The sequence below is a fragment of the Toxotes jaculatrix genome, chromosome 3 (genome assembly GCF_017976425.1).
Source record: "Toxotes jaculatrix isolate fToxJac2 chromosome 3, fToxJac2.pri, whole genome shotgun sequence".
Lineage (NCBI taxonomy): Eukaryota > Metazoa > Chordata > Actinopteri > Toxotidae > Toxotes > Toxotes jaculatrix.
This window is the reverse complement of record NC_054396.1, coordinates 1,147,244-1,161,996: the sequence shown is the minus strand read 5'-3', so window position 1 is coordinate 1,161,996 and position 14,753 is coordinate 1,147,244. Positions and strand designations below refer to the sequence as shown.

General features: G+C 41.6%; 1 protein-coding gene across 1 annotated transcript in view; it reads right to left on the bottom strand.

The window, feature by feature from the left end:
- cadpsa (Ca2+-dependent activator protein for secretion a) overlaps nucleotides 1–14,753 on the bottom strand; it is a 133,458-nt gene that overhangs the window by 36,058 nt on the left and 82,647 nt on the right. The window contains exons 17-20 of the mRNA XM_041033874.1: nucleotides 12,832–12,900; nucleotides 8,546–8,652; nucleotides 4,300–4,456; nucleotides 970–1,111 (exon numbers count right to left, since the gene is read on the bottom strand). Coding sequence (XP_040889808.1) covers nucleotides 970–1,111; nucleotides 4,300–4,456; nucleotides 8,546–8,652; nucleotides 12,832–12,900 — 475 coding nt within the window. The remainder of the gene's footprint in view (nucleotides 1–969; nucleotides 1,112–4,299; nucleotides 4,457–8,545; nucleotides 8,653–12,831; nucleotides 12,901–14,753) is intronic.

Genomic DNA, 14,753 nt, shown 5'->3' with positions numbered 1-14,753 from the left:
CTTTAGTTGTACCATGGGTACAAAACAAAAACTGACTGTGTCTTTGATAAATGAGGAAAATGTGTTTTGAAAACAATTATGATAAATAAAAAGCAAATGTTTTATTAAACAGAAGCAGAATTTATTTCTGACATTGTCCCTCAGAGGACACATTACGGCACAACAGTGGAACAGCGCAGTTGAAATGAGCATATTGATGAAAAGAGATCTGAACAGATGGCAAATGATGTGTTGAGGTGTGACTGAAATAGAATGAAAATATAATTAAAAAAATAATATCAGAACACACACACTTAAAGAGAGGATCACAAACTTATATCTGTTCTCCTTAGAGAATTGTCTTGTACTTGTACTGCTTTGTGATTGGACTCATTGTCCAATCATATTGTGGTGTGAAGACAGGCTCAGAAGTCTTACCTGTAACCTCAGGGTCGCACAGTGTGGACACTGAGCTTTCAGCTCTGTATCTGTCCACTCATGCTCAGAAAAGTACTTCTTTTTTCATCGTGTCTTTGTGTAACCTCACCACTGATAACATTTGTTCATACATCTTAGTCACACTCTTTAAAAAAAAAAAAAACACAAATACATATCTTTTCTCTGTGCAATGTTATTGTAAATACAAGCCCTGCAGTAAATAGACATTTAAAACGAGCATTTCTTTCTGGTGTTAATGTGCTGTCAATTTTTAGTTCATGATAGATATTAATAGGTGCGTGTGCAGAGGTTTGGGCACCCTTCTGAGTCAGTACGTAGTAACCCTCCCTTTGGCAGATCTCACAGCTTGCAAACACTTCTTGTAGCAGCTAAGAGTCGTTCTGTTCCCAATTTAGGAAATGTCTTAATCAAATCAAGCTAAATCTGCACACAGATCTGCCAAGTGAAAATGGCTTAATCCGCCACCACACTCCCCTGGACTGTAGGAGGAGAAGACAGGGGAAAGGTAAAGTAAAATGAAGGCATCCTTACTTGACAGGTTCCCAGGATTCTCTTTCAAAGCCTCTGTGAATGGACTGAGCAATGGAGGACTCCATCAGGTCCACGTATCGCACCACCAGGGGGGCGTACAGGTCCTGCAGGTGTTTGTGGAACTTCCCATTGCACAGGTTATCTGAGGGAGGGGAGAATTAAAACATGTGAAGTGAAAAAGCACACCTGAGCACATGGCGGGCAAGCGGGTAAAGGCCTGTGTGCACTGAAGGTAACATTTAACATGATCCCGAAGGGGCTTTTTATGTTTCTACGTGTTCCTAAGATTAATCTGAAAGAGCAGAGAGACGAGTAACAGAGAAACCTGGTCCTCGGGCTGTGATAATGAACGACAGCAGAGGAGGCTGCTGTCTGAGTTGGCTCTAACGCCTGGCTCTTCATTAGCAGGTATGACACAGCACATCCAGTTTTCAGTCTCTCTAAACAAAAAAAAAAAAAAAAAAGTCTCAGGTCTCGGAGTCTCAGGGTATTTCTAAATTCGACTCATCACACACATTTCCCCCAGTCTCCGCCGGCTCCCAACTGGTAAAAAGGCAACACTGACAAAGACCACAGGAGATAAAATGGAGGCCAGTGTGTGCTAATGCGATGCCTCACGGCTCCATGCAGCGTGTCTGCTTTTCCTCTCCCTCTCCCTCTTTGTTTTTCTCTCCCCCTCTGAGCATGTGTGTGTTTGTGTTTGTGTGTGCTGGCATTGGAGTCAAGGTCGATGATACACAGTAGGTGCAATGTTTGTTGTGCTTCCTGATTGCCACTCTCCCAATTAGCCACTTGAGCGGCTGCTGTCCACTTAGATGTGTTGTGTCCAGGAGTGTGTTCCCGGGGCTCGCTGTGGCCCAGCTACCACTGCTTTAGACATCATTAACTCCTCGAATGGCAGCCCGACTTTGGCGCCTGTCTAGTGCCAAGGCTATTTACTGCTACATACAGTAAGTGCACCGCTGTGGGGCAACAGCGCAGATGACCTTCTGTGGAAAAGATGTCCCCATGATGATGTGCTTTGTTAAAGTGTGCACTTGTTACACTGTGTGGGCAGAGGGGGGCTCTGCTGTGTCTGAAGTTGCGCTGATGACGGTTCGTGTTGTGATGATACTGTGGGCTGAGGCTTTGTTTGATGACAGTCTTTCAGAAAAGGAAGGATGACACACTGGTGCGATGGGCTCCACTGTTTGTATTTACAAAGTGTTCTTGCACTGACTTAAAGGGACGCTCCACACGTTTTTACACGTAAAGGTCAGTTTACTGATCCTGGGGAGAACCACTCAGCCTCACAACAGTTGTATAATGTAATAATGTTCTCTGTGGCCCCAGGAGAAGCTTTGTGTGGAAGCCTGAGGAAATAACCCTGAGTTACAGTTTTGCATCTGCACAGCACACAAACAACGCTATTGTCCATAAAACTACAGACTAAAACTCAGGAAACCACAATATCTGCTGCTTTGATTTTACTTCAAAGTCTTCAAATTTATTGAAGTGTAAATGGCGTGTGTACCTCCAGAGAAGCCTGAACCCTACCACATATACTGCAAAAAATAAATAAATAAAATCAGAGATTTTTGTCTTTGCTTTTTAACAGACTGAGGTGATAGGAAAAGGCTTCTTTGCTCATATCACAGCTTAAGAAAATGTGGAGTCAGTCTGTTTTCATCCTCACTGTATCACCTGCCTACAGTTCCCTTCCCTACGTTAACTGCTAGCTGGTGTAGCTACGCCCATTGCTATGCACTTCAATTGCCATTTTCACACAACAGACAATATGTAGCAAATGAGATGGTGACAAATTTGATGTTTGGATGCCACTAACAAGTGAGCATAACGAGCTCTTTGCAGTCATCTGTGTTCTGCTGAATGAATGAGCGGGCCGCACTCTGCCTTCTCCTTGACTCCCGCCCGACACGCTGAAAAGTGGAAGCATTCCCCGGGGACAATTAGCACCCTGCAGATTGAGTCCGCATTGTGAACAGTGAAGTGGATCCTTTACAGGACCACGGACAGCTCCACAGAGTTCCTGCAGGCAAGTTGTGTGCAGTTCATTAGAGAGATGACTGGCCTGCAGCAACCAGCATCGAGACCTGACCATTATCTTCAGTTAGACACTCCTGGCCCTGCACACACACACACACACACACACACACACACACACACACACACACACACACACACACACACACACACACACACACTTCGGGACACTAACTGCTCCAGGCCAAACGTAGACATCTCATGATGACAAGAGTGATTTCAGAGACATTTGAGGGATGTTTCAGGGAGGTTGGAGCGTGCAGTTGACAGCAGCTGTAAACCTTCATTAAAAATGATCTTGATTTGGTCTTGATTTGGTTTAGAGGAACGACTCAAACTCAGTTTACCATCTAAAAAAAAGCACACAGAGTGAAAACATCAGCAATTAGACCGATCTCACAGAAAGAAATACCCCCTGCAACAAACCATAATGTTGGTTGGACTTTATTCACAGGTGGTAGTCTACTGTAGCTGTAAACCTTTGTCAAGATTTCTACTGATAAGATAAGAATTCATTTTGGTATAGTCTATTAATTAAGATAGAGTTTCTGTTTGTAGCTCAATTCTTGGATATTTTACAGGTTGTGGTTCTACTACTAAGGGATTTTGAGCTTAAGGGAATCTGTAAGCTCTTCAGGGATAAAGAGCTTAATTTTCAGACATATAACAGTGTCTGAAATTAATGCATAAAGGTTTTTGGAATCAGCACGACTGCACAGAACGACGCCACTGGATGATAACAAATGCAAATTTGCTGTAAACAGTGTGAACCGAAAAGCTGACTCCACTTTGTCGACATGTCGGGGAAAAAGAAGATGAACTGAAGGAAAATAACAGACAGAACTGGAGTCCTGCTAAGTTTGGAGATTAATCTGCATCGCAGTTGTCACACTTTGCACACACACACACACACACACACACACACACACACACACACACACTCCATACACACATGGTAGGCATGTAGCTAACAGCTACAGCTAAGGCACTGCACATTGGTGAATGAACTGTGAAACAACAGAGGTGAAAATAATTATGCTCAGTTATTTTGTGAATGGTGAACATCTTTTTTTGTGTATTGATATATACTTATATATATTGATTTATATATTCATTTATGTTAACCTGGGCCAGTGGATAATATGACTTTCCATTTCATCAGGCCTACAGACCCTAGAGTCTGATCGCTCCTTCACTGATCAAGACCAAGTTCCAGGCACGTTCCGCTACTTCAGCCCCCCCGTACTGACTGTTGAATATGCTTTCTTTTAATAGCTCCTCACTCACAGTCCATCCTGAGGAAGTCGTTGAGCAGTTGGAAGAGGGGGAAACTGTCCCAGCTGTCAGGCGGCTGCACTTCGAGAGCTGCGTCCATGTCGGCCGAATAGAGACACAGGAAGGTCTCGGCGTGTTCCACCATCAGATCTGACCACCACGCAAAGGCCTTCAAGATGGAAGGAAAGACAGAGAGGAAAGGGAGACGCAATACAGAGGAAATCAAGAGATTGAGAGTGAAAGAAAGGAGACAAATTAGACAAAGAGAGGGTACATGTAAGTGCTCCCCAGTGGGCACGTCTTTAAGAATTTACAGTTCATGGGTTGAATCTCATTTACCATAAAGGCAGGAGGATGTAACTCCACTGATCTATTGAAAAAGGTTCTTGGCTCTCTCTCTCTCTCTCTCTCTCTCTCTCTCTATCCCTCTCTCTCACTTTCACCACATGAAATCAAGTTGTTGCCTCAACGACTTCGCCGTGTGATCTCCGGAGAAGGATTCTTCACAACTCCAAGCAGAAAAAAAACACAGCGCGTGGGCACGGAAAATCACACGCTTTTCTATTGGCCCACAGAGGAAACAGCAGCAGCTCCTTGACAGGCATGGCAGGGAGCTACTTAAACACTCACCCGCAGCTCCTTCAGCGAGTCAATCAGAAGAAAGGAGCTAGCGAGCTGCTCCGCGCTCACATCTCCCCATCAAATAGACGCAGTGAAGTGACTGTTAGGGACCAGGCTACTCTCATGCACATCAGAAACACTCGCTTTTCTCCATGCACCCCCACTCTTGCCAGGCCTCTTAAGAGGGACCCCTGAGGATCCATGGTGTTTGCTCATTCACATCAAGCTGTCAACACTGTAATGTGAATGTACCCATGGGCTTACGTGAAGGTGGTGGTGGTGGTGGTGGAAGGGGTGGGGGTAGTCATGCACTTGCCATGGGAGCTCTTCACATTGGATAGTTGGCGTTGGGTAGTTGGCAAGAAGGTACATCCAGTCTGTGCCACTCGTGTAATCATCAGTTTTACATTTGAGACTTTTGCAAATAGGGTTGATATTCAAAGTCATGGAAATAAACCAGGAAATAAACAGAAGTAAAACTTCATTGTTTATTTTGTGTCATTGTTTTAAAAGACTCTTCTTTTAACCCTCTCCTGTCACCGTTTATTATTAACCCAAACAAAGATGGCAAACAGAAAGGTGGCAAACTTGCATATCACACCCTGGTGAACCTAGTGGGCTGTGCAGATGTAAAACTGTAAAGAACATTCTGTTACCCTCTGCCAAGCTAAAGCTGTTACAGATAGGGTGTGTACCAAAATCCTGATGCATAAACAAGAAAAGTTTGTGTGGATGAATTCTGCAGAGGAACACTGTACTTTACGTCTGATACATGGCGGTTGAAAGGTTTCATTGACTGGGAATGTGTTTAAGGTATAGGATGATGTCATTAGTGTCTTTAGCTTCACTCAGAGCCACTAAATCTTTGTAAATGACCCTTTGGTTGACATGAGTGAGATAATTCAGTAAATAAGAAGGCACCATCTCTCCAGTTTTCATAATACAGCCATGCTGCGTACCTATCCAGTTGCCATCCTTGTTTAGGCTGCTTAAATCCTTATATTCACCACTAGGAGGAATATTTTTACAGTGGCAGGACAGAAGAGCCATAGTTTTGCACCCCATTTTCAACTGAATGAAGGAGTCAGCATAAAAAAAAGTTAAAATTGGTGATTACATGAGAGGCAAGAAACAGGGCTGGTGCACAGGATGAGCAATAACCAGAATTAGAGCCATATAAGTGAAAATTAGTTCAAAGCTATTTGTACTGATTTACAATAATCTTGAGGTCTGAATGTGTTTTCATTGTGAACTAAAAAAAAAAAAAAAAAAAAGAATGTAATTGAATATTTGTCAGAGGTGGAGTCTAACACTGGTTAGGCTAGTTTACCAATGTGCTCACAGAATTAGTTATTTTTTTCAGCAGCATGATGCATTTCATTGAAGTGCGAGGGGAGTGATCACGTGATCTCCGATCACAGAAAGCATGCCCCACATTTTCTCCATTGTGTGCGCTGAAGGAGCCAATGGAGAGGAATGGGTTTCTTTCTTTAAGGAAAGGAAAGGTGACATAACACCTGGCCCCCAAAGCTTTCATACGGGGACTCGGTAGAATTAAATGACGCACGGCTGAACAGGGGTTAGCATATTCAGGGAATGATTTCGGGGGGGGGGGGTAGACTCAGAGAAAACTGGGTACAGAGTTGTGCTCTTTGAGACAAAAAAGTTCCACATTTAGCAACTAAAGTCGCAACTCTGCGCTTTGTTTTCTCAGAGCGTAAGTTAATGAGTTCAAGGGATAAAACAAGTTGCCTAAGTGCTTGTCTCTGTTCCTCGTCACCAAAGGCAAGACTGTTGCTAGCTTACAAGCTAACAAGCGCTGCCACAAGCACTTAATTAGCAGTGATCACAAGCTGAAAGGGGTTTTGGGTCATTGTTGAAAAGGGAAACATTAATGATCTTTTACAACAACAGCTGCGTCATTAAGTGCATGCACAGGACTTACAGTAAGGGTAGGGTAGGAGACGGGGCGTATGGCACTAAGACAGTCACATACCTCTTTTCCCTGTTCAAACATTTCCCCGCAAAACCAAATAAATCAGTGAAATAAAAAGCAGAGAAGGAATAAGTCAATTTTGTTTTGGAAGAGACAAATGAATCAAATAGTGACAGCAATGTAAATTGCAGAGCATTCACAGTAAAAGGGCAGAAAGATTGGACAGATCAAACAGTCTCAAACAGCCTCTTTCTTTTGCCCTCATGATTTTTTTTCTCATCCTTCAATATCTTTTCAGCTCAGTGTTCACCAAATAAACAGAGAAGCTGCTCTGCTGTGATATAAAGATAAACCTGATTTACAAGTTCTCACACTGCTACTACAAACTTGCCCACGCTTTGAGAGTATGTGTCAGGCAATGGCCGACTGTGGGCAAGACACAGTGTGATGATTCAAAGGGGACTTTGTGTGTTATACCATTTCAAATCTGAATGTACATGAAACTTTGAGACCCCCGACAGAAGAGGAATCCAAAACAGCTTGTTCAGTGTATCTTCTGAAACTAATCCTGAAATCCTCTGTGGGTATTTTAATGGTTATAAAAACTGTAGGGAGACAAAGGTAAACACATTCGATGGGCAGTCTACAAATTGGATTTCTGATGTCAGTCAATACCCAAAACATAAACCAAAATTCTGATGTAGCAAACTGTGAAACAACACCTGAAAACACTCCTCAGTGCTGACAATATACTCCACATAAAATGGAATCTGGTTGGAAACAAAAGTGCAGCACCTACGTTTCCTCCAGCTGGTCAACAAATGTCGCACGGCTGGTTGTAGCCCACAGGTTTTCAGTTTAATGTCAAAAGGATTTAAGATTTTTTTGGTGTGTTTTCTGTGACTTATCCATCCGGCTTGGAGACCATTAAAGAAAAAGATTTGGATTTCAGTCGAAGTACACCGTCAGCCAAGTCCTGAAAAGGGTTTACAGGTGATGTAATGCATCCTGTGTGAATTGGAATTATCATTTCAGCTGAAATTTATATGATCAACATGTTACATGTTCTTACTGACATTGGCAATGATACTTAAAAAAAGGTTAAGGCTTTGATTGTACTGAAGAGTCTTTTGTGGGGAATATGAAGAGCGGGGCCTCTAGTTTCACAGCAGTAAACTGGTGTAAATATCATGGGGATATTTTACAGGAAATTTTGAATATGTTGATGTTGTAAATTACACAGGTGAATTTTTATATTGTCCTGCCACTTCTATGACAGAAATCAACAAATGTCACATTAAGGTTAATTGTTATTTGTATGTATATGGACTTTACATCACTTAAACAAGTCACCTGAGACACTGACCAATAAACTGATGGCATAAGATGATTGATGATTGATTTTCAGATTTTAAGAAGACTGAATGAGTGTTTTGTTCTTTATGTCATTTCAGATAAATGTGATGTGGTTGGGTGAAAGCTGGTGGTTCTGTGGTGGCTGGTGTGCTGGTGGCTGAGACAGCTATGAGCTCCACCTTTTCAGTCTCATTACCACTGGCTTCACTCACACTCAGCCGCCATTGTTTCAGCCAGCCACCAGCCCCATACTGTCATGAAACTACAGGCCTGTTGTGTGAATGCGTCTGTGAGAGAGACACAGAAAGAAAATGTATATTCACGTACATATACAGGCACACTAACCTCAGCGTGGTGTTCCTCATTCTGCTGAAGGACCTCAATCACCAGCTCGGCCAGGCGAATGGTGTCCTCCAGCTTTTTGGCAGGCGTGACTAACCGCCCTACATTCTCTGGAGCACAAAGGTCAGAAGTTAGCGTGGACTAGCCTCCAAGTCTGATCAGTATCTATTCTGTCTTATACTGATACTGTTTGCATGCAACCTAAAGCATATAAGCTTATACCTGGTCTGAGGTATAAAAGTCTGAGGTATAAAAATGTTTTATTTGCAGTACTTAGATTGTACAAAAGCAAACAACATGCATGTTATCCTGCCTGTGCTCCCAAACACTGGAGCTAAAGGATTAAGTCACTCACAAATTTTTGGATATAGCTGCTGCCTCAAAAGTGATCCTTAGTCCAGTCTATAGCCTCAGCCTAAATCACTGGGACAATCTCATGATCATATTAAAAATACAAGCATGAAATATCAACTTATTATAATTAGGGCTGGGTTTAAGAACTTCATACTTTTGGACTAAAATCTGAAAGCACTGAAGAGAATCAATTAAGACCATATTTTGGCTGATTTAAAATGTAATGTTCTTTAGGCAACATTAAACATGCTGTATGTTTTACCCAGCCCTAGTTATACTGTAATTCCAGCTCGATATCAACACTATCCCCATGAGTGCTAAGTTAGGTGGCTGGAAGTAGCGATCGCCTGTGGTCATGAGTCACATCTCTGTCGGTGCGACAGGACAGTGATGACGCCATCCAGAGAAAACACGGGCATGGTGAAAGATGTAAACAGCATGTACATTGAACACTCATCATGCAGTAATGTGGTGGTTATAATGTGCTGATCTCCATAGTATCTCTGACTTTATGAGTGGTGAGGTTGCATCTCACTGTGTTTGGATTATGAGTAAACATAGAGTGCACTGAATGTCATTTCACCTTTCCACACCCTGTACCCTTAGTATGTTCCATGAGAGGACTGAATTTATACCACGGCCAGAGGATGTACTTGTTTCTGCTCAGTTGACTTGGTAGCATTAAGTAGACACGAGCAATTTTGACTTAGCCTAGCTTTATTTTTGGCCATGGTATAAGCATATGATAATGCACTCCGAGGCATTCTGATATTGAAGATAATGGATTGTTGGTTAGAAACACCATGACATGAAGCAGAGTGTCTCCACTTCATCCATCATTCTCATGTATCAGGACACCACGTTGTGCTTTATCACTTACAACAGAGCAGCAGGGAAGTTAGGGTTAAACTGGATGACCAGGGTTCTAAAAGGGAAAACTCATTATTGGAGATTGGAACTTTTCCTTTATTTGGATGATCATGAAAGTCATCAGGTATTCAAAGGTACAACAAGAGAACTCAAGTGAGTCCCCGAGAGCTCTGAAGTAAGAAACATCCAATCATCAAGCTTCAGATTGTGCTGTAGTGTCACTAATGTTAGGAGTTGAGCTTTATAGAAGAGGGTGGACTTAAGCCCAAATGATCCCATTGGATGTTTGTGGAAGCAGCTTATTAGAACTCATTGTTGTTGTATTGTTAGGTGACCTCTAGTGGACATAGTAATTGCAACTAAAGCAAAGAGGGTAGGTGATGTAGTATAAAGTACATAGTGATAAAGTCTGATTAGGACGAGTTTGGGGTGGACAGGCTAACTTTCACACAGAAGAATACTGTTTGTTTCCCATGTGAAACTATTGTTTCTTATGTGACTGTTCCACAACCTTAACCATGTGTTTGTTAACGTCACCATGGCTCCAGTTGTCCTCCAACCTTAAGGAGGCGCTGCCTTTAACCAAAAGCATCTTTTGCTTAACCAAGCAGTTTTTGTGCTTAAACCTAACCATTTCCACCCTCCAAAAATCATTAACTTTCTATATGCGTATGCTTTTATTAACATATAGTCAGCTCTCTGTTGTCTATCTTTAACTATTGGTTTGAAAATAAATAAATAAATAAATAAGCTCACTTATTTTAAAATGTTAATTTAATATGGGGAAAATACTGTCGCCATCCCTCCACCCACTGTTCTACTGAAGCAGTTCAGCAGCTCAAGTGAGGAAAAACATTAGAATGTAGGAATACATACACCATAGTGTGTGTGTGTGTGTGTGTGTGTGTGTGTGTGTGTATGTAATGGTCCAGTCGGCACCATCATTCTGCTGAATAAGAACTTGAATTAGCCAGAGTCAGAGCTCTGATTCTTTTCAGTCCACCTACTGGCAGAGCTCTTGCTCAGCAGGATGATGGGAGATTGCCTGGTGGAGGCTTAAGTCATGCTAACATGGATGAAAGCTTCCACAGAATGGAACTTTGTGCTGGTTCAAAGGGGGATTGTTAGGATGTAGTAATGTATGTCAAGTAAGAGCTGTTCTATCAGAATTTGGAAGAGGTGGTTCTGGAAATGAAGGAGCAACTGTTTTCTACAAACTTATATTGTACAACCTTTATTTTGTAAAATGAACTCACGGCAAACTGACAACTTCATTATGTTAAAGGACACGTTCACAATTTTTTTTCAAGCCTTTCTTAAAAGAACAGGTCAGGTGCCAATATGAATGAAAACTGTGAACTTATCCTTTAACATGATTTGTGACGCTCTACTATCATTAAAATCTATACTGGAAAATATTTATTGTTTTATGGCACAGTGATAGCATTAAAAAAAAAAAAGAATTGATTAATGAATACATTGTAGCAGCATTTATTTTAATATACTATAATAACAAACATGCCAGCTAAAATGGCTTTAAACACACATGGAGGTCTGTTTTATGTCCTTCTGGAGGACAAAAGCTATTTTTTAGACTGAAATGCTTCAGATGCCACCTGCGTGCAAACAGTGTTTTCTTCCAAGTGTGGATGCTTGTGCTCTGTCTCTCTTTGGTTGATTTTCACATGTGAAACACGTGAATCGTGTTAAAATCTCTCCATTTGTCAGCTGGGTCCTGCTATCCCGTCATGCCGTGCTTATGTTAAAACACTTATTTTGCTTTTAAAGGATGGGACATTATGAGACTGCAGCCCAGTCAGATCACTCTGAATCTTAATTCTTGCTTATGTTCACTCCTCTTTTTTAATTGAGTCTTACTTGTTTTTCCAATTCCTGCAGGACCTATTCAGTCTCAACAAAGGTTCCATCTCCATTCTGAGATTCAGAGCAATGGAAAACACCACATGGGAGGGAGCGGGTGGGAGGGGGACGATCATCCTGTCACAACATTCCTGAAACATGTCCTGTAAAGTTTTTGTGGCTTTGCTGAGCGATGCCTCAGGAAGGTTGTGACAGGGTTTATGGCGGGATGGTTTAAGGTAGGCTGGGGGGTTTTCTGGTCAGGAACAGTGGAGGTTAAACATACAGTACAACATCACCTGGATCCTTCAGTTTTTTCTGAGATTTCTCCACTGAGTTAAGAGTTCAATTTAAAGAACAAAAGAATGGGGTGCAAGGATGGACAGAAGGTAGAAAGAGGTGGGAAAGTGTCAGGTAGAGGGAGTGAGAGAAGAGATCATTCAGTACAGGTAGAGTAAGTAGAGGTAATGGAAACAGGAGTCAGAAATAAAGGTAAAGGTTAGATTGACTCTTCAACATCAGTGCGTTCGGCATAGATCCACAGCCTCTGAGCCAAGGGTTACTTCTTTAGTGTATTTTTGTGACATCAGAGACGTCAGAAGAAGCAAGGAAAAGAGACACAAAACACAAAATGTCTTCACTTTAACCTAAAATCCAATATGGGAAAATCTGAAAAAGCATAAAAACCTGTTATTGTAATATATCAATATCAGCATTTAACGTTTTTAATTCACAGAGAGAGGCCAGTTTACAGTGGGAGTGTGTGACCTTTTGCTTTGACAGCTCATCTAGTCCAGGTCCAAAGATGTTTCACTCAAAGGACTGAGAACCGAATAAAATACCCTTTAAATAACTGCAGGATGTGGGGGCCCTGTTCGAATGTACCACGATCTTTTAAACACTTAAAGAGGATTTACACACAAGCAAAGTAAAAATGCATTCAAGTCACAAACAGACAAAGAACAGGTGGTTCGGGCATCACAGACAACGAGCTGACGGAAGATTCGGAGCTTGAAACACGTCAAGAAACCAGAAGGAGTAGACTTAACACACCGAAACCACAGATACGAGCAAACCAAAGGACGACAGAAATGTGAGGGTCGCTTGTAAGTGGCTGGATGTGCATAGTTGTCGTAAGAGAAAAATAAGAGTGCAGAGGTGGGGGTGGGGGGGGGTAGAGGCTGGGGAATGAGGAAGGTACTCACGAATGGTTAAATCCATCACTTGAGACGCCAAGCAGAAGACAGGATGCTCATACATTTCTCTCTTTTTCCCTATAGAGAAAGAGGGAGGATACCGAGGCATGCGAAAGGCCGGGGTCAGAGTGGATGAGCACAGAGGTCACCAGGGTTTGACCGATATGAGGTTTTCGAGGCCGATGCCTGCACTTTTTTTTTTTGTGCTGCTTTTTTAATATCTTACAATTTCACAAATTTCACGGCATAAAAACACATTGGTGTATTAAGTATTCAGTGAATTAAAATCTAAAACGGCTTTTATCAAAGGTGCAACATGTATCATTTTGAAATCTTAATGGATTATTAGCAAATTAATTATGAAATAGCAAATAAGGAAGTAAAGTGAGATATAATACACAGATGTTCTGTCTGGGGGGGGTGAAACGCAAAATAAATCCAGCAGCATGTGAAGGACGAACATGAAGGAAGTTTGACAGGAGTTGAACTTCCTCGTATGGTTCCTGGGCCGGTTGGGTCACAGAAGAGACCGTGTCCCAGAACATGATTACATTTATTTTGGCCACACAGATGAAAAAGAAAAGATGGTACATGGAGCCTTGGGTGGAACCAAGAAGTAACCCAGGTGGATTATATTAGATAATTAGGAGAGAGCCTATGTTTTTAAAGGGGAGTTGTGTTGAGTCTGGGGAAGGACGTCCATGTTGTAAGCTACGCAGTTTCAGCCTTGTGCTGGTCTAATGGCCCATTTACAGGTCCACCAGAGGTCTATTGTAGTACATAAGTATAGAGTTAAGTCCTTCCATGTTGTCATATATTTCATCATTTGAATTTTGAACGGTCTAAAGTTACCTTTAGGGATCATTTCTCACATACTATGAATGAATGTGCTACCTCTGTGCCCCAGGACATCCTTGGTGTAAATTAGTTTTAGATCAGACATCGTGGGCTCATTTTATGTTTGGATGAGCTTTTTATTTAGGGTCTGACCTGTTAGTACTGCTGGAATAATAATAACGTGGCTTTTATAGCACAATATGAGGATTATCACTCATTCACTGGGCAAAAGTCCACGTTATAGGCATGGACCCTGTGTTCTAGAACAAAAAAAAAAGAATTTTGGTTTGTTCCAAATCATTTTTCTATCTTTCTTTTACAATAAAATATCTATAACAGCTCTTATAAATGTGTCCATTATCACTGTGGCTTTTGGCCCTGAAAGGAGCTGTTCCAATCTACCTTTGAAATGTAAATAACTGTAATTAACCTGGTATTATATAAAATACCATATAGAAAATAATGGAAGTTACTGGATGGTTTAGTTTGTTTGCCATAATAATACTAATGTATCAAAATAACTTGAGTAATGCTGTAGAAAGTAATTAATTGATGACAAAAATGCTACACAAAGCACCTTTTACGTCCTTATTATACATCATCAAACTGCATCAAATCCTCATATCTCATGTCTGAATTGGATGATGGGGACTGTCCATGTCCATGATTTTCATTGATAGGCCAAAGTCAGAAAAACAACATACCAGTCTAACCTTAGAGTTTACAGTTTCCAGGCTATGTTTTCAGCTGGGCGGGGACAAGTATCTGAGATTGGCATCCCCATTACTGTAAGAGATCCATAGCAGAGTACAGGAAGACTGTATCCATGCGTGTGTGTATGTGTGTGGTTCAAAAATGAAGGGCTGTCTATACTGGATTAACCATTCGTTTCAGGAAGCAGAGGTAAAATCTGAAATATCAGGATTTTGTTTCCCCCATGGATCAAGAAGCCCACTGTTATGAAGGAAAGGGATTTTGGGAGTAATCAACAATCACAACTGAGAAACTAAGGTTCATCATCCTTAGTGTCTTCAGGGAGGTCATGGTTTCTTTACAGACATCGTCTTAAACTGGCCATTTGGAGTAGTTTAGAG